At 34.1% G+C, this 27,786-nt stretch overlaps 1 protein-coding gene across 2 annotated transcripts; it reads left to right on the forward strand.

Moving 5' to 3' along the window:
* LOC149068835 (enoyl-CoA delta isomerase 2-like) lies at nt 1–27,650 on the forward strand. Of its 2 annotated transcripts, XM_089251291.1 has the most exons (11): nt 28–114; nt 215–259; nt 3,021–3,144; nt 3,260–3,358; nt 8,628–8,792; nt 10,768–10,837; nt 14,795–14,897; nt 18,978–19,098; nt 19,384–19,473; nt 20,344–20,487; nt 22,278–27,650. In XM_089251291.1, the coding sequence occupies exons 3-11, from the start codon at nt 3,034–3,036 to the stop codon at nt 22,431–22,433; spliced, it is 1,059 nt and encodes a 352-aa protein (XP_089107417.1). In that variant the 5' UTR covers nt 28–114; nt 215–259; nt 3,021–3,033; the 3' UTR covers nt 22,434–27,650. The 2 variants fall into 2 exon arrangements, with proteins under 2 accessions (XP_089107416.1, XP_089107417.1); XM_089251290.1 differs by lacking the exon at nt 215–259 and having other exon boundaries at nt 1–114.
* Nucleotides 27,651–27,786: the final 136 nt, after the last annotated feature.

Genomic DNA, 27,786 nt, shown 5'->3' on the forward strand with positions numbered 1-27,786 from the left:
GGAAGTTTGGCAGCAGCTAATATTTGTTGTTATCTCGGCTGCGGTGAATAACCCCCACTTCTTTTTCCTGTTGGCTGAAACGGAAAACGGGGAGTTTCAAGATTTAAATTTCAGGTATTTTTCTAATAATTGTGAGAGGGCTAACAAATAATTAGTAGCTAATTATTATATTAATTATAAAAATGCTATTTCCATGGTTCCGTTGTCTTTCTAGCCGTTGGTCCGGTCCCTATTTGAGTTCATTGGTATCCCTATCCAGGTGAGGAGATATTTAACTGATTTTTTTTGTTCGTGGACGATTTTAATTCACGTTGTTCGGAATATATATGTTAAACGAAAATACCACCACGTCACGCACACTAAAGAAATCGAGGAGGCTGGCAGCGAAGGCGCCAGAACTTGTAGGTGGTGGGGCTTGTGCTTAGGGTACTTAAGCATGGGTAAAGATAGACATGAAAGGCTGGTGGGGGCCATGGTGACGATGCAAATTCATGTACAGGGAGGGTTCATATAATAACTTTGCCAATACAGGAGTCCCCGTAGCAGTTGCAAAAATTAATGAATGTGAATGCAATTATGTGTTTCGAGGTATTGAGAATGAAGAAAAGACAACCCTATAGCTCTCCCGATTACAGTCGCAGCAACAATGAAAAATTCAAATGCCAACACCCACTCTTATGTATTCCCCCTATAGCACATTATACATCAGTATATCAGACTGGAACTGGGGTATGACGTTGCCATTGTCACACTGTTCCGATACAGTGTGCTACTAGAGTTGCTAAGTGATTGACACCGTGAAAACTATAAGTGCTGTTGGAGTGGTATCCAAAGCTCCAAGGCAGTGATTAGATGTTTGGTCAACCGAGGCAAGCATGCATTTTGAATGACCCCCATAATATTGAAGGTGGGGTTAAAGGGTGAACTTTGTGACCCCCCCCCCCAGTCCATTCCACAGTTGTGGCCTTGCTTAGCACTGTAACTAGTGGTGATAGATGCAGAAAGAAACCCAATGCAGATCACATTTCTGAACTCGGAATTCTTCCCTGCGAGGGGTTAGTGCATAGTCTCCCAAACTTTTTGTTCCATCGCCCCCTTCATCAGGAATTTTTTCCTCTCATCGCCCCCCAACTCAAGTAAGCACATAGGATCCTATGTTAAATCAGTAGGTTCTATCGCCCCCTTAGACCATTCCATCGCCCACCAGGGGGGCGATATTGCCCACTTTGGGAAACTGGGTTAGTGCATCATAAACCCCTTATTGAGATTTTCTTTGTCTGCATTAATGGTGCTACGGGTGCTGTTTCAACACCATTCATGATTTGAATAAAGCATGGCATAAACACTGAAGGGAATTCATATGGAATGATTTGACATTCTCTGATTCAAGATGATTCTTGACCTTCCGAAATTTATTCAACTGCGTATATATGCGCATTGATATAAACTGTCTGCTGTACTCTTTCTACAATAGATAAGTGTTTCAAAAAGTTTATTACATTATATATGTAATGTTGATTTCTGTTATTATTAAATTATTTAGATAATCACTGATACTTAAAATGATACTCTAATTGTGCATAACATTGAAATATATATAGTGATCAAAAAACTAAAATGCCATTTGATTTGGCAATGCTAGCTTGTACATGATGCTTAAGAAACTCCTGTTACTTATCCTTAGTCAAACTTGGTTTATTCATACTTTTGCACTGTGATGTAATGTATTTACTAGCATTTATAATGCAATGGTTTTCCAATTGAAGCTGTATTTAATTGTGAAAAACAAATGCTTTGGGTATCAAGTCCTGTCAGCTCTGCTTTGGTTGAAAATACTCTTTAAAACTCTGTGAATTTATACACCCCTGAGCTCTAAGAAATTTTCAGGTGAAAATAAATGAGTTTAATTAGTGTATTAACAGATTCTGCATGAGAATTTTTGTATGGAATAAAATTTTAGGTAGATCAGAAAGTTTAAAGTGTCAAAATAGATATTTTTTGTCAGTAATTATAGATAATTCTGAATATAAAACCCTTTAATCTACATAAAAGCAAGTGTTTTGTTGATTAACATATCTACCAGGTTAAAAAACTATTTGACAACATTGACAATAAGTTTTTTACCATTTTAATACTGATTTATTTTCTGAAGTCTAAAACCTAACTCTGATGCCCTATCATACATATTTTGAAAAAGCAGCTCTATTCCGCTTAGCAAATTGAACACAGGCAGTCAGTGGCTTAGATGAAATGAATCACAAAATTATATTTTTGTTCTTGACTCTTTATGTTGAGAAATTCAAAATTGCAAATTATAACTAATATTTTGTTTTAATTATTGTAATAAATTAATGTTTAAAAAATAAAACATTGTAATATGCAAAAAAAAGTAAGTTTTTCATCATGTTATATACCTATTGTGTTCAAAACATTATCAGAAAGCATTTATTTAGGTTTTTGATGGGTTTTGACAGTTTAAAGCAATTTTAGATGCTTGTCATGTCTAAATGGTTTTTGGTATCAAAAACCTAACCCTAATCGCACCCTCGCTTAAGCCACCTCTGGGTCACACTATTTGGTAGATCTCAATCATTCGTATACTCGTTATCTGTATTATACTGGGTGAATTCCACAAAGGGTGAATTCAATTTCACTTTTATTTTGTCTTGACGGCCCACTGCTTTTGTCATAGTGGCGGGCCAGTTTCGTATGTTGTATCTGTCATTCCATGCAGCAAGCGCATCGTGAAAATCTTTCCAAGTACTTTTAATGTGTTGATGGATTTCTGGTTAAGAACCATTGCTGTGCATGCATTTGAATCATATACAAATACAACGCCACAATAGGCAAAATGCCCAACGAGGTATCTGATATATGCATTTTTCAAAATTTCTATATAGGAACTTATTGTTATTAGTTTTTTCATCTTATGTATTTAAGCTTCAAGAAATGTTTTTGATATGTCTATGGATATTATTTTTTTCGTATTGACTTGTTTAAAAAGTTTTATACTTTCCTAGGGAGCCGTTTAGAATGAGTTCATCTCTTACTGCAAAGTTTGAAGAAGCCCAAAAGAGAATTGGAACTTTGAAAGAGGACCCTGGAAATGAAATAAAACTCAAGCTGTATGCCTTATTCAAACAGGTAAGAATTGATTGCTTTGGAAGAGCAAATATAATGGCGAAGAGTGTAATTTTATGCGATAACCTGAATGAATTTTCAACAATAAAAAAAAACAATTAAAATTTTCCTTTTGTAGGCAACAGTTGGTTCATGTAATGTACAAAAGCCAAGTGCATTTGATTTTGTTGGCAAAGCTAAATGGGAAGCATGGAATTCTCTTGGGAATGTGAAGCAGGTAAACAATTTTCCATTCACTTAACCATTTATCAAAAATCTTGTTGATACAGTAGAGCCTTTTGATAACTGATATCCAAAGCAGCGGCATCTTAAGGCATGGACCCACCAGGGCACCTCACAAAAATGAGATCTGGTTAAAATTTTAGAGAATTTGTTTGGTAAAGCCTCAGAAAAATCAATTGCCGGGAGGCCCTATGATACTTATAAGACTGCCCTGATCCAAAGGACCAAATATTTGTCTGTTAACTAGAAGCATCCCATCAATGTAATTAAGGAAAAGTGTCTGTTAACAGGGATTGTCCGGCATGGGAGTTTCGTGTACCTCTGATTGTAGAATTATCGTATTTACTTGCATATAGGACTAGGTATGAGTTTAAAGAGCAAAATAAACTATATTTATTAATTCAACTTTTTATTTCTTTTATTCAGAGGTTTCTATAGGATTTTTAAGGTGAGACGACGCAAGGGCGGGGTGATGTAAGTCAGGGTCAGTGTTATCCAAAAAACTAATTTTGAAGATTAGTTTCACTCCCAAAATTATAAAAGGTAGTTTTGTAGAAAGATGGGTATTTTTTTTAATGGACAAAGTATTAAAAGTATTAAATAAACTGTTAAAAGAAAATTCCTAAAATTTGAAGTATTTTTACTGTTTAGTGAAATTTGGAAGAGTAAAATTAAATTTTGGTGCATTAATCATGTATATTGACGAACATTAGTCAGGGTGTTATTGTATAGGGAATTTCTGAATAAATTCTGCTCAAATGATCTTTCAAAATACTGTGAGTGCTTGAGCACCCACTGCTCTCCCAGCATTGACACCACTGTGGCGATCTCTGTGTCTGCCCCAGGACCCTGAATCAAACGGGGGCATTGAAAAATTTCACAAATTCTGAAATTATACCTTTTCATAATTCTGAATTTCAAGTAATCCTGGAACTATTTCTTTCATTATTTTTCGACTATTTTGATAAATTTTTGATTTATTGATTAATTTTCAGTTATTTCACTCCCAATTTTGATTTTAATTTTTTCTCAGTAATTTTTCAATAAATATCAAATTACTATTTTCAATCTGTCAAAATTATCATTAATTCAGGAGTTATTTCTTAAATTAATTTCTATTTTTCATTGATTTTTTTAGTGATGTTTTTTGTTTAGATATTTGCTTACGCATTCACCTAGGTTTTTGTAAATACGGTATGTTAATAAGTAGGTTTTTTAAACTACTCTATGAACCCACCTCTTCTAGAAACTTTCTTGACCGAAGTTGTTTCTTGGAATGTTTAAAAATCATTATGTATGAAAGCTGTTTGAGTCCATGCAAAGTTTGAACAGTAGTGCCATTAGTACATACAGTAGAGTCTCAATAATTTGAGTTACAAATAATCTGAGACACTGGAATTTTTCAAAATTCCTTCTAAAAAAACCTTTTTCCATTTTTTGCCAAGAACACGTTTTGCATCATTTTTCTTAGTAGTAAGGTCAAACATTTTCCGGAAGTTTAAAAACAGAGCCTAAAAAGTTCATAATATGATTATAGAAATATGAGAAAAGAAATAGTATAGGATATTTGCCGTAAATTTCTGTTTGAAATTTTTTATGGTTTCAAATGCAATAAAACATCATTTGTGAAAATAATATCATAGGAAAAAATATATATCACATTCAGGAAATGAATTTTCGAAGTTAAATTTGCATTTTGTTGATCAGTATGTTATTGCTTCTCGCCACAGAGAGCAATTGGCCAACAACGATAGTTCTTCAATCATTACACTTCACTCATAGTTAGAACAAACTAATGGCAGATGGCAGCACTATACATAACAAGTATCACACAGAAAAAACTTCACTTCAGGTTCATTACATGCACATTCCAACATGTACCAATTCATTAGAGAAGTTCCGCAGAGGAATATAAACTAGGTAACTAGGTGCATGTATATGTTTAGTAGTATGTTATTGCAAGAAAAGTATGAGAAAGCTATGAAGTTTATCATGAATAGATCCTGGAAGTTCAGGAAAAATGCCATGAAAGCCTTTTTTTTTGCCTATTTTCAAACTTTTGAATGTAAAAACTAGGGCTGGGAATCGATTAAAATTTTTAACTGGTTAATCAAAAAAAAAACTTAATCAAAAAACTTTAATCGAATATTTTCAACGGTATTCCTTCATAGCAAACGTAGTGTTAATATTAATTGATGCTGTAAAAACATATTCTGTTAATTTCACACATCTATCCACTGAATGGATGTAAATAAATATAGAAATAGATTAACAAATAAAGGCAAATTAAAGTACGCTTGAAGCCATTAAATATTGTTCCCCTTTGCCAGAAACATGAATGTGTAAATTTCTAGAACCTGGAAAATGACTTTTGAATGTTTACTGTCCCCATGTTACTTTGTGGAAGTTGTTCTAAAATGTTTTGTAAAATGTGTTTCAATAGGGGATGCACATTTGCACGTTTCTGGCAAAACAGCAAAATAAGCGATCCAACCAGCTGATAAACCCAAAAGTGAAAATTTGGACATTTATGAATCTCGCATAAGGAGGGACGATATGCTGAACATGCTTGTCATATCCTATAATTTCTTGACTTTGAACTTGTCGTTTTTGTTAAAATCAGTAATTTCAGAAATCATCACTGGTTTACATTTAATCGACTTGTGTTTCTTCATGCCGAAAAATTTGATCAAAATATTGGTTTCAGATATTTTTAAACATGTTCACTTATCTGAAATGTTATGTATAGGAACATAATTTGAAGACATTTAATCGGTTCAGTCAAATAAATCAGGTAAAATTATAAACTGTTAATAAAAATTTTAATCAAATTTTAATCATAGATTAAAGTTGATTAACTCAACTAAAATGTTTAACTGTTATTAACAAATGATCGATTAATCGGACTAGTCCTTATAAAAACATCTTTTTTGAATTTTTCCTGAAATAAGTACCTATTTTAACATTTTTTAAGTTTGAATTTCAGAGGTAGTATTATGTAGAACTTTGATATTTTGAACATTGAGAAATTCAAACAAATTGCTCTTTTTAAAATCTCCAACTTAGTATTAGTTTTTATCAGAAAGTCCCCCCCCCCCTTCCACCTGCAAATTTTGTATTAATAATCTTGCCCATTTAAACGCAAATAGTGCGCCTGAAAGATAGGAAACTTGGTGTTGCTATGCATTTACTTAGCTTTTGCCAGATGGTTAGGGGCCGTTCAAGTATTACGTCATCATCGATGGGGGGGGGGAAAGGGGGTTTCCGATTTGCTGACTTTTGATGACAAGGGGGAGGGGGGTTTGGATAATGCTTACGTCATCAACCACTTTTTATGAAAATATGAAATATTTTTAATTGCATCTTACTCGGTGCGCCAAAAACGAGAAAAACCTTTCGATAGTTTGTGGGCAATTGAAGTAACATCCCTCCTATTGATAAGTGTCCTACAGAACCACTTTAGTGATCTCTAAATGTTTCGCGGATCCAAGTGATCTGGAAATGTGTCCGGGCCGCTTAAGTGCTCTGGCAATGTGCATGCATCACTTAAATAATCTGAGACTGTGCCGCGGATTATTTGAGTGATGTAGAACCACACTTGGAGCCACTTAAGTGCCCTATAACTACGTCACATGTCACTCAAGAGATCTCTAAATGTGTCACGGATCGCTTAAATCTTCTGGAGCTGTGTCTCGGGTCATTTAAGTGATCTGAAAATATGCCACAGGCCGCTTAAATGTTCTGGAATTGTATCACGGGACACTTGAGCGATCTGTAAATGTGACGTTTAATTTATTTTTTACAAAATTAGGTTTGAAGAGGGCAGGCCGCATTAAGTAACACCCAGGGCCATATTTGGTCCGCGGGCCAAGGAACTTTATGTGATTTATCATTATATGGCTTAGAGGGTGGGTCGCGATGAATTTATTAAAGATACATTTTGAGTTCATAGCCTTCAAATAACATTGAAATGAACAGAAATTGATTATAATAACATTTAAAGGTATAACCTTCCAAAATTTCAATTAAAAAAATAAATTTTTGATCATGGAAACGGGGCACCAGAGAACCCCCCTATGCCCCCCCCCCTGTGTATGTCTCTGATCCCACCAATGTGTGTTAAGTTTCAGAGGGGCATAGCTGATGACGAAATTTTACTGACGGGGGGGCAGAGGGGGTCAGCGTTTTGCTTACTTTTGCTGACAAGGGGGGGGGGGAGAGGGTCAGAAATGGCTAAAAATTTGCTTACGTAATACTTGAACGGCTCCTTAGACATGAATGTTTTTGATTGAGATGAATGCAGCCCATATATGAGAAAATCTGAGAAAAATTAGAAGTTTGTTTCTCCATATGACTTCACATAACATGTCTTGCTCACGCATTGGACTGCATTGCATATGGGTAGCTGACAGATGACTATGCCAAGAGTTTGTCATGGCTCACACAGGGTCAGGGTAGGAGCTGACTGGGTCCATGCTGCTGGGATTTTTTTTTCACTGCAAACATAACCATGGCTATATATTTTAGACAAATATTCACTATTCAGTTAAATTGAGCAGAGTCGTCCTCAGTGTACGGCAGGTGTGGCCACACCATGCTGGGCACTTAAAGGAGTCCTGCACACATGTAATATATAATTTAAAAAAAAAAAGAGTTAAATTTTTTACTTTATTTAAATATTCCAAATAATATACAGCATTAAGAAAATAAATGAGAATTATTTGTTACTCGGAGCCCCACGCTCATATTCTCTACAGGCTCTGTACCTGGTAACTGTGGCCCCAGAATCACCCAGATCCCGAGGAACCACAAATACTTTATTTTGGCATGGAATCAATTTATAATACATTAAAACCCCTCTTATTGAACATGCCTCTTTCAAGATAATAGTTTCCTCTTGTATAATAAAAATATGCTTTTCAAACCCCTGATTAATGGCCACCCCTCTTTTACTGACAAATTTTTTGTCCCACCGGTGTCTGCAGAAAAGAGGTTTTACTGTAATTGCATTGTTATACAAGTTGAACGATAATTGAATTAGTAGACGAAGTGAGTCAACCAATTTTTTATCCGGTTTCGGACCCCTAATATTTTAGCATTTAGTTATTTTTTTCTTTCTTCTATTAATTATAAGTGTTTTTTTAATGCCTATTTTCAGTATTTTTAGTGCTTTTTTGCCTGCCTATTTTGACCATCATTAATGCCTAAACTTCTGACTCTAAACATGAATTATGTATTTATACACACTCATATTTTTATGGTAGGAAGATGCAAAGGCCCAGTACATTTCTCTTGTCAGTGAACTCACATCTAATGCCAGTACAACAGGTTCTTCTTCAGAAAGCAGTGATATAATTGTGGAAGTCCAGAAAAAATTTACGAAAATAATATTCAACAGACCATCAAAGAAGAATGCAATCACCGTACAGGTTGGAAAAATTATTTTCTTTCTTTAATTCATGATACATTTGCAAGAAAGGATACATGCTACTATCAGGGCGGTCTTAAGGGCATCAGGGGCCCCTTGGGCCAAGTGATTTTTCTGAGGCCCTACCTGGCAAATTCTCAAAAAATTCAACGACTTGTTTTTCTGAGGCCCCTCTTCTCTTAAGGTCCCCAGGCTGTGCCCAGCTTTAAGACGGCACTGGCTAATATAGCTGAACTTTGATTTAACAAAAGCTAAATTGAGTAACCTATTAAATCATTGGGTGAGATGGGTGTGTAAAATGGGAAAATTTGTTTTATCAAGGCTTCAACCAGGCCCGTCATTTAGGGGGGAAAAAATCCCCCCCCCCCCGGCTTTTGAAAATACACTACAAATGGTATATATATACACAAATATATATATATGCGTACCTTTAGTACATACTCTTTGCCCCCCCCCCCCCCCCGGAAAAAGTTTAGATGACAGTCCTGGCTTCAACTGTAGTTTATATGGCAATATCAAGGGTTCCAATTCGACCAATTTTTGACTTGAAGGGTTTGCAGCAGGAAAGGGTTAGCCGTATTTTTGCACTTCTGAATTAGGTCCACTTTCTTGTTTAAAAAAATATTTCCTTCATTCGATGTTAGTCAAAGTTAACCTTAGCAGTTAGTTCCTGTGTTTTGTAATAGATAGCGCTAACACTATTGTAGTGTTGTGGTAAAAAAAAACTCTTTTGCCCAATGAGGGGGGGGGGGGAGAGGAGAATGAAGCTAACTCCTTTGAGATAAAATGTTTTAAAAAAGAATCAACTTCGTAGAAGACAGGTTCAGAATTTTCCAATTTTCCAAAAAATCAAAACATTTTGATTTATAAGTTAAAATGTTTTCTGGACAGACTATTGAAAAGATTAAAAGATATGATTTTCTTTCTCTGTTAAGGTTTGTTGATAAAAATGCAGTGGAACTTCGGTTTATGAGCATAATTTGTTCTGTGAATGTGCTTGTGCAAATTGAAACACTCGTATATTGTTGTAAACTTCTCCTATAAGAAATAATGAGAACTCAAGTGGTTTGTTCTACAAACCCTCACACCAGCCATGATTCTTTTCAAAATGAAAGTGCTGGTTAATTTTATTTTATTTTATTGTATTTTTACTTATTTTATATTGAAGGCTCAAGTATTTCCCGAAAGGTATAGGAGAGCACGGTTTCACTTTGGAATCCCGGCTTGCATTAGCACATAACAAGATCATGAGACAGGTTTTCATAGGCTATTGGTATGAATGCCCCTCCCACACATAGTCAGTGACGTCTCAGCAAATGAGCCCAAATGAAACAGGTCCATTAAACTATGGAATGGTTTCATTAATACACATATGAAATTCATTATATTTCTGGTTTGGCCTTTTGTGAATTAAAATTATAAAAAGAGCCCTAAAAATGCTAGAGCAGGGATTCTCAAACTTTTTCCATCTGCGGCACTGCTTTCTCTATTCAATGCTTATTCGCAGCTCTCCAGAGCTGTTTAACAAAGAATTTTAAAAACCTTTGTTAGGGGTCAATGCTCCATGCCGCCCCTGACAAAGGTTGGAGGCACACAGTTTGAGAACCCCTGTGCTAGAGTATGTAAGCCCATTAACTTGCCTTGACAACTTGCTCAACCTTAATTACTTGGCAACTTGCTCAGACTGAGAAAAAGTAAATATGGCTTTTTGTTATTGCAAGCTGTTCAATGGACAGGGCTAGTAAGCAAAGCCTCATATAGAATTATAGACTATACGAAACTATTTATATGAACCTCATAATCAAGTCAAAATTTGTTCAAACTATTTTCTCTTCTTGCAACGCAATTGTAAACTGAGTTAATCATACACCAAAGTTTCATTTTAAAGTTCAAATTAGTTTATTTCTGTTTAATTTTCATGTCCGTTCAATGTATTATACTTTGCACTTAATGTTATGGCTTTTTACCCTTTCAAGATGTACACAGACATGGTGGATGCTCTGAAAAAAGCTGCTGAAAATGATACAGCTTTCACTGTAATTACAGGTAAAATAAATGTTTATATTTTTAGTATTTATTTACTTACAAAATGGTACACACAGGTGCATCTTACAAATTAATCTTGAATTGCAAAACAATATTTTCCATGCAAGTCTATGTAAAATTGATTAATTTATTATAGGAAATTCCATTTCATTCCTTGTAAGAGAAACAGTATAAGCAATATTGTATATATATTTTATTGCATAGTTCAACAATAACACTAGAAAGTATTCCGCTGTGTACCCAAAACTGTACCAATATTTTTTAAGTTTTGGAAAGGATTTTTCTTTATTGTATTGGTCAGATGGTTGACACATTTCAGCTCTACAGTGGAGAGCCGTCATCAAGACCTCATGGTCAGAAATCACACAAATGAGTCGTTGAAGGGGTGATTATGTTTGGTCATCCGAAGAGTTCACCTTTGTATTTGCTAAGGAAGAGTGGTCTTTGGATGTGAATTGGGGTGCCATCTGTTGCAAAGTGTTGAAAATTCTGTCTTGACTGAGGTTAATAAAGCCTGTCCAAGCTGTTGAAATAGGTGGCGAAATAGGTTTCATTTTATCATTTGTTGAAGATTCTCCCTCACATCTTAGAGTTGGGTTACTTTCTACTGTTTGAAACTGGAAAACTCGACCTTGGGCTACAAAAATCGCAGATAAGTATGAATGATCCATGTGAATCATATCTGCAATTTTTGAGTGAGTGACGATTAAGTAAGCAAGATCAAAATTTTTAAACAAGGTTTTCCTTACTGAAAATTGCAAATTGTCCATTCACAACAGATATTTTGGCATGCTATGCTTTTTAAACTCTGATTCAAGATTATTTAAAAACATTTCATAGAAAATTGCTGCGACTGTTTTTTGCTGTAAATTTATAGAAGGTGAAATAGAATTATTTAACTAAATATAAGTATACCTGCATGCATAAATGATATTTAAAAATTGTAAAACCTCGCGTACTTCACATCCGCTTAAGTTGACATGTTTATTGATACTTTTGGTGTGTTGAGTTATCAATGTTTTTACTGTAGTTGAGAAAACTTTGAAGATGTAACAAATTTAAGTGAAATAGTAAAACATTCAATGTTGATTTTGTATCACAAAAGCAGTTAACACCTTAAGATAAATTTCTGTCAATTGTTCAAGATTCTAAAATCTTATAAATCTTTATTTGGTTGTATATTTTAATTTGTATTTATCCAAAGGGTGTTCATATTAATAGAAATCACCTATTTATACAGTATGTAATTTTGGATAGAGATAGCTCTTTGTTTAGGCTGTATGAAAGTTGGTATTCAGTATTTTCCCAATCTTTTTGAATGTATCTTAAGAAGGTTCAGCTGAAGTAAAAACTTCCATTTAAATTTTGAAACTTTTTATTTTTGCACAAATTGCTACAAATTTTGACAATGTATAGCATAGCTGCCAAGTCTCCCGAATTTTTCGGGAATCTCCCGAATTTTATCTTCATCGCTCGATCTCCCGAAAAGTTCTTAAATCTCCCACATTTTTACGAAAATAACAAAAATCCCTAATTGTCCCTAAAAATTCCCTACTTCATTAAAAAAATCCCCACTTATGAAAACAATCCCTAAGGAATTTCTTGTGGGGCATGAAGCCTCTTTTTTTTCCCTTTTGAAATGACGTCACACGTCGTAAATGGGGAAATTCCCTTTTTAAGGAAGTTTTACAAACCCTCTGATGGTAACAAGAAAGTTGTTTGTCTTATCGTGCAGGGAAATGGCTTAGCAGCCAATAGTCCTGGATAATAATTGAAGATTATGGTGATGCACATGTGGTCAAAATTTCTTTTGTTGAAGTTACGTACGTGCGATATAACAAAGCATGAATAATGATAAGCAAAAACATATTTAATCAATTTTAAAGATACTTATTCCGATGAATTTCCTTTGATCAAACGTTCCAGCAGAGGGCTGACTTTTCCTTTTTGTACAAGTTGTGTTACGGACATAAACATCGGTCATGGAAAGACTGCCATCATCAGTCGTGAAGTGAAAAAAAAACATCAAGCAAGTGTCACAAAAAAGTCAGTGTTCTTCAAAAATTGACGGTGTTTTCCTTCATCTTCTGATGATTTTGGGGTCATTCGCGGAGAATGTTTGTTCACAGCGTTTCTGATTGAACACAATATTTATTTTTACATCATTGAAGTTTTGACCTCCAATTTCACTTGTTTTTTGCATAGGAATTTTATTCCCACGGGTTTAACTTCCATGTGTGTAAAATCCCTATTTTAATTTGACTTCAGTTTTTGAGTAGGGATTTTATTCCCTACGCATCAACTTTTATGTTTGTAAAATCCCTATTTTATTTGGAAAAATCCCTATTGTATTTATTAGGGAGTGGTTTTAGCATAAAATACGGGTGTGCGCGAAAATCTCCCGAATTTTCATTTTCAAAAGTTGGCAGCTATGGTATAGCTTAGGAACATGCAAAAAGTTTCAAAATTCAGGGGAGGGGGCAGAATATAATTTTCTTATGATTATAAATAATAATCTGAGATACAGATCAGTTCTCAATGGTCATTCAACGGATTTTGGTTAAAAGGGAACCCTATACCCATCTTTGAGAATTATTCCTGAGATCATGTGACATCAAGGAGGAAAATACAAGGTAAAATATTTTCCCTTTCATCTGACCAATCACCAGCATGCATTTAAAAAGTACATATTTTTTTCTTTTGGGGACACTCACATAGCTTTCCTCATGTTTTTATTATTATTTGTTGCACTGCACCTGAGTGGGATAAGGTTTACAAGTGGATGTGGTTGAGTTGGGGGTTCATTTTTAAGTAAATTTTGTTGTTAAGTATGCATATTTTTAATCACTAATTTTATTGTTTGTGATGATATTTCAGCAAGATCATTCGAAGACATTTTGTAAACTTTCCTTGATTCCCCTAAAAGCATGAAATGATTTATTTATTGAATTATGTTCACTTCCCCATGGGCTTGATTATCCCCATATACATATAATTTTTGCAGTGGTCAGTTTCATGGAACGATATCACTTAATCAGCGATTGTGATTGATCGAGAACAAATCGCATCTCATCTCGTTCATGTTTTTTCTTTTGAGGTAACATCTATATTCCACTATATTCCATACTACCATCTGCAGCAGATTAACAACTTTTTTCATGTGGGTACATTTTAATATACGAATTTAAAATTGAGTTTTCGATCAATCGTGAAATGTTGAATGAGTTTCTTATTTGGCGAATTTGGACTATTTATTTAGCAAGAAAAATTATTTTTCAGATAATAGGATGAGAGTATTTCATGTTTTTGTGATTGAATGTGATTATTTTCGAAAAGCAAATATAAAAGAAAAAATTTTTTCACAAGCGTAATGCCATCGTTAGTGTTAATCCGAGTATAAGTGAGTAGCTCTTCCCATTCCGTGTCACATGGAGCAAAAAAGATGCTTGTTCAAGCGCCATGCTTGGATCTGGTACAAAGATTTCCCATTTTCTCCTTGTATAGCTCAGATTATCTGTGTCACTTGGATTAGCCTTTATTAGCATCAGGAGATGGTAGGCCTCTAGAATCTTTGTTTACATGTAGAAATCGTGAGTTTTGTTGTTCTTTTGTTAACAACCAGCATTTTTTTTATATCAACAACAATTTTAAAAAACTGGTCATACTTTTTTTCCACTTGAGGAGAAGAAAAACTATTGCTCAGTTAGATTTTCATACATTTTTATTTTTAAAGATTTTGAGAAAGACAAATGTGCTAATTCTTATTTTCTCCTGCACCATGCCATTGTAATTGCAAAGATATATTTATATTCTTATAGAAGTTACACTTATTGTGAAATTTATAGTTCTAAAAATTGCTCATGTTTATAATTCTTGAAATATTAATTTATAAATGAATATTATTTGTAAATTACACATACATGAGATCAGAATATATTTACATGGAATATTTTTTAGGACGAGGAGACTATTACTGCAGTGGTAATGATCTCAGTAACTTTGGCATGACTGGTAATAAGGAGATATCTGAGATGGCAAGAGAGGGTGCCGATTTATTGAAGTAAGTTTTTAAGTAAAGTTACAGACTTAATATTACAAGAAACTTCCGAGCAACAATTTGGCGTGAGATGGCTTGTTGCTTGCGCTGATGGTGGGCGTGCCTTCATGCATTAATCCACTGCAACGTCCCTTATGGGAGTTGCTTGCCCGGTTTGAAATATCCAGTAATAAGGTGGCAAACGACAAGTGGAAAATGATTGCAAGTAAACTTCCGCATGAAATATTATTTATTAAATTCAATATAAAGTTAGTCAATTTTAACAGATTAGTACAACATGGAGCCCACTATTTGACATTAACAGAAAGATACTGGCTCACCAATTGATGATCATCAACAGTCAAACTTTTATGCCGATTGGACATCCGATGTTGTTAGTCACTTCGACGTAGCTTTTTCCCGCAAGTATCAGTGAAGGTCTCTCAGTTGAGAGCCGGATCGTTTCGATCAGCACCAGGAGGCCTCTCGGTTGAGAGTCGGATCTATTCTAGAAGTGGCCTCTCGGTTGAGGGCTGGACCACCTTGATCAGCTCCAGGGGGTCTCTCGGTTGAGGGCCGGACCACTTTGATCAGCTCCAAGGGGCCTCTCGGTTGAGGGCCGAACCACTTTGGTGTCACTTACAATGTGTAGCCTTGACAAGGCCAGCTGCTACGTCTATCATCAGCAACGAAGAATTTTGACTATGAAAATTAATTAATGCTTTCGATTCCAGACCTGCCGGGAAACAAATTCAAACACTGTAAATTATTTCATTTTAACTAATTATCAGCTTATTTTCCCAGCCTAAGGCCAATGGATATGGTAGCAAGACGGTGAACCATCCCGCTAGAGGGCTTCAGTCGAAAAGAACAAACAAAGGATGAACGCACAAGTGAGCTGTTACAACGTACGGCCGGTATTTAAAGGAAAACTTCCGACCGCACGTGTCTAAATAAGCCAATCGGCTTCAGGTTGCCTCATTTGCATGTGATCGTAGGCAGACATCATCATGATCGGCCTTGATCGTCGCCATACGATCACCGCTGCTGATGAATAGTAACAATATTAATGAAAACAACAGATTTACGTAATGGCGACTACAGACTTTTACGCCGGAGGACCATCGGCACGTTACACTACCACACTACATAGCAAGCGCATCATGACCCCGCACAGGCCCGTCATTTGGGGGGGGGCATTGCCCCCCTGGCTTTTGAAAATACACTAAAAATGTTATATATATATATTACATACATTGAATACATGTGCTTTGCCCCCCCCCCCCTCCCCAGAAAAAATTGAAATGACGGTCCTGATCCCGCACTCCTCCTGGGATGTTGAGATGCTAACTGTCGGCTTTGAGTACAAGTGGAAAACCTGACACGCGCGGGTAATATGTATGAGATGATTAATAAATAATTATACATTAAAACCTCTTTCAACAGCCACATTTCTTAGAACCTAATGCATTCCATAGACTTGACATTACAAGAAACCTTCGAACAATGGTCACTTGGGACATGGAATTGGGAAAAAAATATGCATATCACAATGAGAAAAAAAAATTTCAAGCTGATTTTTAAGGGAGTTATCCCACTTTCCTGAACTTTGTGGAGGTAGGGGGAGATTTTGTGTGCTTTCTTTTCCTGGGTAAAAATGCTAGATGGGTATATTGAAGGCAGGGAAAAGGAAAAAAAACGTGAAGAGATGATATTAGGAACAACAGAACTGTTGTGAGCACTCTAACGACTTGAGGGATATGAAAGTTATCCTATTATTAAAAACCATTTGTTTATTCGGCACTCCCTACTCTAGGGATAGTTCTGTCCAAAAAAACTGCTTGCAAATAGGAATAGAAATATCCAGAGTATTAATTTTTTGACAGGGATGTACGTAGATCACTCAAATTTTATTTGATTTTTTTCCAGAAATAAAACCACCACTCCCAATAATAGCCATCTCCTAATAGCCTCCACATTTCCACGGTCCCATTAGTGGCTATTGTTGGGAGGTTTTACTTTTCCTTCTCTACAAGATTAATAAAAACAAGATGAAATAAAAAATCTAAATCCTGAGGATCTGGGTTTCATCTTATAATTCAGGATTTAAATTTGTTAAAAAAAAAAAACCATTCACTGGTTTTTAAGTAAGAATTACTTTTTTACAGCTCTATCTAAATGTTTAAATTCCACAGGGGTGGGAACTCTGCGCCAATTGCGCCGCACTGCGCCAAAATTAGCATCTTGCGCCATCCTGCTCCAATAGGGTATTTTCGTATTTTTCTGCGCCAAATAGCGAATTTTGCTTCAGTATGCCCGGAATTTGGGAAAGGACGTCTAAATTTTTTTGTTCCTGCTTGCCCTGAAACTATTCTTTCCGAAAAGAGCGTGTTTTATTCCACTGTACTTCAACTATCGCCGTATTTAAACTATCGGCCCATCATCGGGCTTTCCATCGCGAAAACCCAATAATATCCGTGATCATGCAACTGGGGATGGTTTGCTGGTCTTTCAGCAAATGCGAGTCAGTTTCTGTTTTCAAAAAAAAGTCGCCACTGGAAGCAGCAGAAATTATTGTAGTCGATCAACATTTTGTCGAATCCCGATGTTTCGTGAAAAAAATATTCCGGGAGTGAAAAGAGCATGTCCGCCGAATTATGATTGCTAGTTTAGAAACTTTGCCGAATAACAAGCTTTAAATCGCCAATGTTGCCGAATAATGAGTGTTAAATCGCCAAATAACGAGTGTCAGATCGCCAATATCGCCAAATAACGAGTATCAGATCGCCAATCTCGCCAAATAATGAGTGCTGAATCACCAACCATCGTGTTGATTCTTCCGAAATTCTCTCCCATTTTGCAACAATTTCTTTCTGATTATAAACAAATTGAAAACTTGATATAGAAAATTTATATCTATAGAGACTAGAAAATGTTTAGCCCATTTGAAGGGCTGCTGTTCCAGACAGCAAATAGTGCCCTCAGCAAGCAAAATCATCTTAAATAGACTTGTGCGAAAAATTTTATGACAGCCGCACTTCCAAACAAGGTGTCAAAAGCCTGAAACGCCAAAAACAAAAAACAAGCTGATGAAGAGATGTTTGATAACAAAAGACAGTGCAGTTGTTTTATTTTGAAAAGGGGGTGAGGGTTAACGAAAATATTGTTGTTAATTTCGCTGCTCCAATTTATAAATATCTGCTCAGAATCCTATATTTTGCTGCTCGTTAACTGCTCCAAATCCTCAATTTGCTGCTCCAAAACTGCTCCGAATCCTGAATTTTGCTGCTCCAAAATGGACTTTGTCACTTCCCACCCCTGATTCCATTAAATCATTTCAACTTAAAGGTAATGGAAATTAAGAACATGTTTATATAAATTCTCATACATTTGGGGGTCTTTGAGTAACAGCTACAGAATGTTGGGTAATTGAAAAAAAATTCATATCATGACCGTGCTTTGTATGTGTGCGTGCGTATGCGCATTATTTACTACCATTCATTATCTATTCTGATTATATTTTATGTAAAGAAGTTAGGCTCATCTATATTACTCCTTTAATATCTTATAAAACGGTATTAATTCCTATTATACAAAAATTAAAACATTAAATCCACTGAATGAAAAAACAAAAACATCCACTTATAATAAAGTTGAAGGCAGTACCAAAAAATATTCATAGCACGTAAAGTTAATTACATCTATACTGGCTTGAAAAAATCTAATATGGGAAAGCTAATGAATCTCTGTGAAATTTCTGTGGTGAACTTATGGGAAAATCTTTGTTCATTATATAATGAGTCCAACTTATATTAGAAATATCAATGACCATTAAAAAAAATCATTGAGGGATCCTTTATGGATTTTTTGTAAAATTATTTTTATTTGAAATTTGTTACCATAAAGATAATAATCAACTAATCCACTGAAAACGTAACATTGGAACGAAACAGTAGTGCATATACACACACCCTTGATTTAATTTAATTATTTTTAATGAAAACTGAGATAAATGTCATTATGTAAAGTAATTAAATTTGTAATTTTTTATTAAACAGCCATATGCCAACTTCCAATATAATAATTTTTCTATTTTTTTCCCAGAGGTTTTGTAGCAGCGTTCATTGATTTTCCAAAACCTCTTATAGCTGCAATAAATGGTCCAGCAGTTGGTATTCCGGTCACGCTTTTGGGACTTTTTGATGCATGTTATGCTTCTGATAAGGTGCGCTATAAATTTGATGTGTTCAGTTTCATAAACCTATCAAATATTTGTTAATTTGAATTAGAAGTTTTTGTTTGGAAAACTCAGGTTTTATTAAAACACATTCTTGTTTATTTCTTTTCTCAAATTAAAAAAAAAATATTTTCACTGTTTTCAACAACTGTTCATTGTTTCTTTTTTTTCAAAATTGAATCTTTTTATTGTAGCCACTCTCCCCCCCCCCCATGTATTCAAGGCTATAATTGTTTGCTGAAGTTAAATATATATTTTTTAAACTTTATACAGGCTACATTCTACACACCTTTCAGTCTCTTGGGTCAAAGTCCTGAGGCATGTGCTTCGTACACTTTTCCAAAGATAATGGGGTATGCAAAGGTGAGTGAATTTTTTTTAATAACCCTCTAGGTTTCCCCGAGAGATCTATGTTATGTGTCCAGTGAAATTGTTAGCGTTAATAAACATCCATGCTGGAACTGGGATTCACACTCAGATCTGCACAGCCTATGACCAGTGCCCTAACCAGTTGACTACCTGGCGCCAAATATCAATCATGCTGAAACTAAAAATTATAATGCAAAATCTTTTGACATTTTTTTCCCCCATTTTTTAAAAACGTTTTTGTGACATGCTTTTGAGTATAAAAAAATACTCAATGGCTTCTGTTCATAAATTTAAAAATAGTGAAGAGAAAAATCTGTGATTGTGTGACTGAATTGAATATGATTGGCTGTTCTTTGTTTCATCTCTTGTTTGTCGCCGCTAAGAATACAATAGATAAAATATTCTACTCTATATTAAAAGGCTTCTGTTTTTTTTCTTTTTTCAACTGTCAATGATGAAAATTAAAAATAATTTATTTTTAAGCTGTGATAATCTTTTACCTTATTTAAATTCCCTGTATCTAATTTTCATATGAATTATAGTTGGCTGTATAGTTCTTTTTACCAACCTAGCAAATAAAGAGCTACTTACCTAAGCATTAATAGTAGTCAGTCCTTATATACACAGTTATACCTCAGCTTATGAAGATTTTTTTTCAAGGTTTTTTTCAGAATTGCTATTTAACAACATTTGTTACAACAGTTACATTAAAAAAAAAAGTAATTTTTTTTTTAATGTAACTCAAGCATTTTTTAATGTGAAAATTTAAAAACCTTGAATGAAATCTGAGTATTATACATGTGTATATTGATCATTAAAGTGTTTTTAATTTTGATTTTTTTTTTTTGTATGTTTTTGGTATAGGCTAGCGAGATATTGATGTTTAACAAGAAATTAAATGCTGCCGAAGCAAAAGAAATTGGTTTAATAAATGAAATTTTTCAACATGAGAATTTTGAACAAGAAATGAAAAAGATCACTGCTTCGATATCTGCTGCATCAAAGCAGGTAATTGGCATTAGTAGTAGCAATCCCCAGTTGAAGGTTTGTTGTGCTTGGCGAGTGTCAAATTATAGCTTTTATGTGCATGATGAATGATTTTGGTGTCTCATATTATGTCACTATTAAAAAGTTCAACAGATATCATAATCTATGGAATGAAATTACTTTTTTTTTCAAACAAAACTCCTTAAAATGGAATGAAATAGTCAAAGCTTGTTAATAAGTCACTCTTGGAAGACCAAAAATATGACCTCATATGTGGAGCGAGTCGCTAAATGGAGTAAGTCATGGCTGCGCTGATTCCTGTCTCCCTATTGATGCATTTATGCAGAAAAAATTAAATTTTAGTTATTCAAACATTCCGCCAAGAAAATTGATTACTAAAGTTTTTCTGTAATCAATAATGTTTATTTGCTACATTATTACGCATTTGAATAACAAAATTTTTGATTTTTAAAATTTTTCCAAATATTTCCGTATGTTTATGGAAACCAAAGTATTGTCGTCTTCTATGGCAGTTTAATTCTTCACGGTGGTGACATCTTTCTTTACTCCAGCAATAGAGTTGGTTTCATCCTTTTTAACGGCTGCTCTTGTGATTTCTATCTTGTCATTCATAGCAGTGGCAGATTTTTTCATCTTTTCAATGATGCCCAATTTCATCTGGCCCATAACATTCATCAACTGGTTCAGCTGTTCTTGCATCTCGTTTTCACCATTCAAGTTCTTGAATTACCTCACTCTTGACATCAAATTGTTCCGGATAATTTTTCACAAGTCCTCGAAATAAGCAGAGGTTGGAAACAATTTGCAGGATGTTACAAATTTATTTACAGAACAGCAATTTTTACATGCATTTACAGATATATACGCTAACCAGATTGGAGTTCTCTTATTGAGCATAAAGTCCAACAACTCTCTCTCTCTCTCTCTTTCTTCTTGTGATAATAGCTAGTAATAATATAATATAATTGTTTAGGTGATACAAGTGATACTATATAATATTATAGCCTGTGGTTACCAGATTTGAACAAAGAGGATGCCTTAGCACACACCCTTGTTAATGTCACTTTTCCCAATTTTCTCAACTAAACAACTGCCAAAAAAGCAAAAATAGAAAACATTCTGGGATTTTCAATGGCTATTGGTCAATGGAAAAGAACCACAAAACACTCATATTCACGAACAGATATATGTTTCAAAGTGAAAAAAATTTGTAAGAAAAAAGAATGAATTCTGGAAACCTGAAAAGGACAAAAGGGTGAATTTCCTTAAATGTAGGAGGATGTCTGCTAATCCTGTTATAGACATGACGTTATTTTATAAACATAAAAAAATTAAAATTAAACTATTAATTTAAAAATTATAATTTTTTAATAAACATCTATGAATGCTTACTATTCCATTTAAATCTCCGATTTATGAGATGGGATTTATTTAAATTTCCTCTGGGCTTGAGGGGTTAAGAGTTAGCCAACCTGAATTTACATTTTTAGTTTGACACAGTTTTATAATATAAGATTTTGTCAAGGGCCCCCAGCAATATAATTCTGAATGACATAATTGAATTCCAATGCAATAATTCCAATTTGTCCTTTCGACTCACTGTGCCAGTCAATTTAGAATTCGTTTTTGGAAATATGTATCTACTAGTACTTTTGAAACCTGGAGTAATAATGATATCCCTCTTCCTTCATCATGGCCAACCCCTTCAGATAAAATTTTAAACTTAATTTTTGTAAAGGTAAAAGTTAATCAAAAATAGTCATCATAACAAACCTATTTATCTTTTATAGAGTCTTTTGTTCACCAAGAAACTGCTCCGTGATGTGGAAAAGGACACACTCCACCGAGTTAATGCTGCCGAATGCGACAGGCTTGCAGAACGATGGCAGTCTCCTGACTGTATGGAAGCTATCATGAACTTTTTCCAAAAGAAAGGGAAGCTTTAAAAAGTGCAGATGTAATCATCATAAAGAAAAATTCTGACTAGTATGTGAACGGTAATTTGATAAATACCAGAGCTTCGATGTTCTTTCCCCCATATTCTTCTAATCACCTTAGTTCAGGATTATTATTTTTATTATATTACTGCTATATTCCCAATATATGATTGACTTATTAGCCAGTTTTTATATTTTACAGTGATGTATGCATGAGCTTCCTATATAAGAGCTGTATGTTATTCAAATATTTTTATTGCATGTCTCTTATTATGAATATTATACGTTTATGTGTTGTCTGTTTATTGACAAATTTTTATCGCAAAATAGCAACTGTAGATCCCCTGTTTGCTTAAAACAATTCTGTGGTGTTTGGTCAGAACATAACTCCAAAATCACATTTTTGAGATATATGCATTTTCATTGTCATTTAAAAATAAAGCATACACACAAATACAAATGAAAATTTCATACATCAGAATGTTTAGCCGTTCACACGTATTTATGCATTTATCTCACTTCTAATTAGTTATAATTAGCTAGACTTACTTTCAGATCAAAAAGCCATTTTTTGGAGATATCATGTTCTGACCAAACACCACAGAATTGATGAAATCCCTTCAAAGTAAACAAAGCTTATTTCCAAATGCAGTGGAACACAAATTTAACATTTATTGAAAGCCTGTTTGTATATTTGTAATCATTTTGACCCTAATTAAACTTTTTCCTTTATTTAATAAGTAAAATATATATATCTATATATACTCCATATCCCATTTCTCAACCTTTGGGAAAACAAGGACCAGGAAAATGTCTGAAACAATTTTATGGACCACTTGTGACTTGTATTACAGGACATTCTTGTAATTTTCGTTGTTGGGATTTGTTTTTACATTTGTCTCATTTTTTAAACTACTTATTTGAATTTGTAATAATTATACTTTAGTCACTACACAAACAGTATTTTCATAGTATTTAATTACGTTATGATAATTATAGTGAAAATTATATATCTATCTCACATATTTGTCAGGTTTAACGTTTTGTCCTTTTTTATTTTGGAACTTTAATAATGATTGATGATTGTTCCTATGTCTGACGATGCTTTTGATGACAATTGGTGATGTCCCGTATTTCATGGATTGTTATTTCAGATCCTGGTTTACCATATTTTTCGTCAATGAAATACGGTCATCAGATCATTTTGGTATTAATACGATTAAATAGTCGACGTTTGGGTTTACCCAAAATTCCAAAACGAAGGCGTGTAGCCGTGTTCGTTTTGGAATTTTGGGTAAACCCAAACGTAGACTATTTAATCGTATTATCAAACCCAAAAGGTAATCCATTTTTCTATTTTCCATTTTGGTATTTTTTTCATGAAATACATTTTTGTTTACTGCAATTTATAGCAGCCTTGTATTTCCACACCCTCCAGGAATTTTAGCAGTAATTAGCAATAAATTGAATTTAAAAACAAATTACTTTTAAAGGAATAAATTGCAATTTTTTAGCAAAAATTTAGTGAAATCTCATATTTAAGATCTCAACTTCCTCCATTATTTTTGATGTAAGGTGAACCTAAGTATGAAAGTATAATTTTATTGGAATCCATATGGATATTACTAATATTACAATGGGTGAATAATTATATAGTCTGCCTGAGGACCATGAGGTTGAGAAACACTGCTCTATCCCACCCGATCTGTTTAATTGGATGTATGCAATCTTCAGTATATTGAATTTGCAATCTCATGTTTTTTATAATGAAAGTTCAGGTTTGTTTTCTGACAACTTTCTTCCAGGGTAATTGCTTTTGTAGGTTATTAAATTATTTTGCGATATTTTTAAAAATAATATAATCTTTACATTTTTGGTATTCAGAGTTTGCTTTATTTCTTTTGTTTACACTTTTCTTTGTAAATTTGGAGTGTTTTTTTTTACTTGTGTGTGAAATCAGATTTTTAACTCAACTATTCCATTCCACTTGATGCAGTGCTTTAAACAAAATGCGTTCATTGTACTGTGATGGTCAATGAAACACATTCCAAACTACTCAACCAATTTTCATTTCACAAGTGAAATATTCTGTGAACTTTTATTGTCCCTTATCACCAAGTGCGGAATAATCAGCAAAATGCTGGCTGGTCCTCACCACTTAGCAGGATAGTCTGCTCACCAATGGCTACTTTGTGCCGAATGTGAAGCAATCTATGATTTTATCTTGAGGTAAACAAAAACTACTTGTGGAGGTTTGATTAGTTCAAATAAGCTCACATGTGGTATTATGGTTTTGTCCTTTTTATTTGCTAAATTCAGTCAAAATCATATTGTGCTTAACACATAAAAACCAGTTTTGCTATCAAGAATCTTGATAAAATCCAGAGATCTCTGTAAAGCAGGCTTTTTTCGTAAACACATTTTTCATTTCCTGTCAGAACAACTGTCAGTGGGTGGAGTCAGCTTTTGTTAAAAGTTTTATTACAGAAGGAGAGAAATTGTTTCCACTGAGGCAGAATTATGATGTGGATTAGCAAAATTTTAAAAATCGCTGAAAGGATCAATGCTTCACATCAAAAAATGACACCCAAATCTTAATATATCGTACAATTTTGGTTCAGAGATTAGTGTTATGTTGATCTGCGTTGAGCTTACATCGCTTTGAGCTTAAAAATCGCTGAAAGGATCAATGCTTCACATCAAAAAATGACACCCAAATCTTAATATATCGTACAATTTTGGTTCAGAGATTAGTGTTATGTTGATCTGCGTTTGAGCTTACGTCAAAGTTACGATAGGGTAACATAGCTGCCAAGTCTCCCGAATTTTTCGGGAATCTCCCGATTTTTAGCTTCATCGCTCGACCTCCCGAAAAGTTCTTAAATCTCCCGAATTTTTACGAAAATCACAAAAATCCCTAATTGTCCCTAAAAATTTCCTACTTCATTAAAAAAAATCCCCGCTTATGAAAACAATCCCTAAGGAATTTCTTGTGGGGCATGAAGCCTCTTTTTTCCCTTTCGAAATGACGTCACACGTCGTAAATGGGGAAATTACCTTTTTAAAGAAGTTTTACAAACCCTCTGATGGTAACAAGAAAGTTGTTTGTCTTATCGTGCAGGGAAATGGCTTAGCAGCCAATAGTCCTGGATAATAATTGAAGATTATAGTGACGCGCATATGGTCAAAATTTCTTTTGTTGAAGTTACGTACGTGATAAGCAAAAACATATTTAATCAATTTTAAAGATATTTATTCCGATGAATTTCCTTTCATCAAACGTTCCAGAAGAGGGCCGCCTTTTCCTTTTTGTACAAGTTGTGTTACGGACATCATCAGTCGTGAACTGAAAAAAAAAAACATCAAGCAAGTGTCAGAAAAAGTCAGTGTTCTTCAAAAATTGGCGGTGTTTTCCTTCATCTTCCGATGATTTTGGGGTCATTCGCGCAGAATGTTTGGTCACAGCGTTTCTGATTGAACACAATATTTATTTTTACATCATTGAAGTTTTGGCCTCCGATTTCACTTGTTTTTTGCGTAGGAATTTTATTCCCAAGGGTTTAACTTCCATGTGTGTAAAATCCCTATTTTAATTTGACTTCAGTTTTTGAGTAGGGATTTTATTCCCTACACTTTAACTTTTATGTTTGGAAAATCCCTATTTTATTTGAAAAAATCCCTATTATATTTATTAGTGAGTGGTTTTAGCATAAAATACGGGTTTGCGCGAAAATCTCCCGAATTTTCATTTTCAAAAGTTGGCAGCTATGGGGTAATGAAATTTCTTTCTTAAATTATCAGATGTGTGCCAAAATAGTAAAAAAAGGAATTGAAAATTTGTTTAAATTACTTAGCCAAACTTGAAAGCTTTTATACAGTAAAACCCCTCTTAGTGGATGCACCTCAAATGCGGTCACCCCTCTTTCATGGGCAAATAATAATTTCCCCTTGTATTAAAAAAGTATGCATTTCAAACCCCTCATTAACGGTCACCCCCTCTTTTACGGACAGATTTTTGACAGCTGTAGCTCCTTTTCCTTGTGATCACATACCTGCTGCTCTGTTAAAAAATAATAATTGTACAAATTAAGTTCTTTTGTAAGCCACAATGCACACTTTGAGAAGTGTACATTGTACTAAGCTAAAAATACATGCAGTGATACCCTGATTTATGTCAATGATTATTTCCAAGATGCAAGGCAAAGTAAACTTTTCCGATGGTGTTACCCCTAATTCCTCAGGAGGAAAAAAGACATAAATTTGCAGATTTTCTTTGTTCTTTATTATTTGTTTAAACTCGACATGCTTGTGATCTTTTGTGATAAATTCCAGGTGCCTGTTCTGACAAAAAAGAAATTGGTTACTGATGACTAAAATTTTACATCTCTGATTCATAAATTAGAGTCTGAGGACAACACAAAATTTTCCAAATTTATATCAGTGTCCAACAGAGCATGAAACTTGACTCTAAGCCTCATAAAATTTGAAAGGAAAAAAATATGTATATATTTTAAAAAATTTTTCTTGGGAGAAAAACTTTATTTTGTCGATTTGCCAAGTCCTGTATGACATGGAAACCTTTCTAAAACAGAATATTATTTCTATCTCTTGACATTCTTGTTTCGTACAGGTTCTACTGTATTTGCTTTTATGAAGCATTAGATTTTAGCACCTTGATCATTGAAAATATTGATCAGAAAACAATATTCTTCAACCTGTCATCTGATTTCTGTATTTCAATTCGTGAAATGCAACCCATGGAAGGTTTGTGTTGAGAGAAGCATCATTTCTCTCCCCCTTTTTTCCTCTTTAACAAGTGAACTGCTTGAGATTCATTTTTTTAATAGGATTTTTATATGATTACATTCAAAGTGTATCCCATGCAGTATGACCAACTGCTCTATATTGTGCACTTGCAAATAATTATGTACAAGTACTAGCTGATATATTCTGACATACCTTAGTGAATGTACCAAAAATGTGCACTATGACTGAAAAAAACTGATGTATGTGAACTGCATAAAAGGAAGAATATATATTTTATAATTTCTCTTCCCCCCCCCCTCCCTCCCATCACCTGTTTTGTGTTTTTGGACAGTAGATACTATATGAACTTGTTATATTATTAGACATTGTGTGATAATGTCTTGTGCGCAAATTATTTAGAAATATTTTTACTATGCACATGTATTTTTTAATAAATAAAAATTTTAATGATAAACTTGACATGCTTGTGATCTTTTAGGGAATGTAGCTTTTTTTTAGCCATTAATGGTGATATTCACTATGATTTGAAAACATGCTTACTCTGATTTTGCTGAATGAACAAATATGACTGCCAATATGAATTAAATGAATAAAG

Source organism: Pholcus phalangioides, unplaced genomic scaffold (assembly GCF_987345545.1).
Source record: "Pholcus phalangioides strain wild (caught in Gottingen) unplaced genomic scaffold, Ppha-v1.0 ptg000024l_1, whole genome shotgun sequence".
Classification (NCBI taxonomy): Eukaryota; Metazoa; Arthropoda; class Arachnida; order Araneae; family Pholcidae; genus Pholcus; species Pholcus phalangioides.

Excerpts from the sequence above, each read along its gene's own strand:
- LOC149068835 (XM_089251290.1), top strand. The coding sequence starts at position 3,034 with ATGAGTTCATCTCTTACTGCAAAGTTTGAAGAAGCCCAAAAGAGAATT. Across the intron at positions 14,898-18,977 it reads GAGGGTGCCGATTTATTGAA|AGGTTTTGTAGCAGCGTTCA; the intron begins GTAAGTTTTTAA and ends TTTTTTTCCCAG. Across the intron at positions 19,474-20,343 it reads AGATAATGGGGTATGCAAAG|GCTAGCGAGATATTGATGTT; the intron begins GTGAGTGAATTT and ends TTTTTGGTATAG.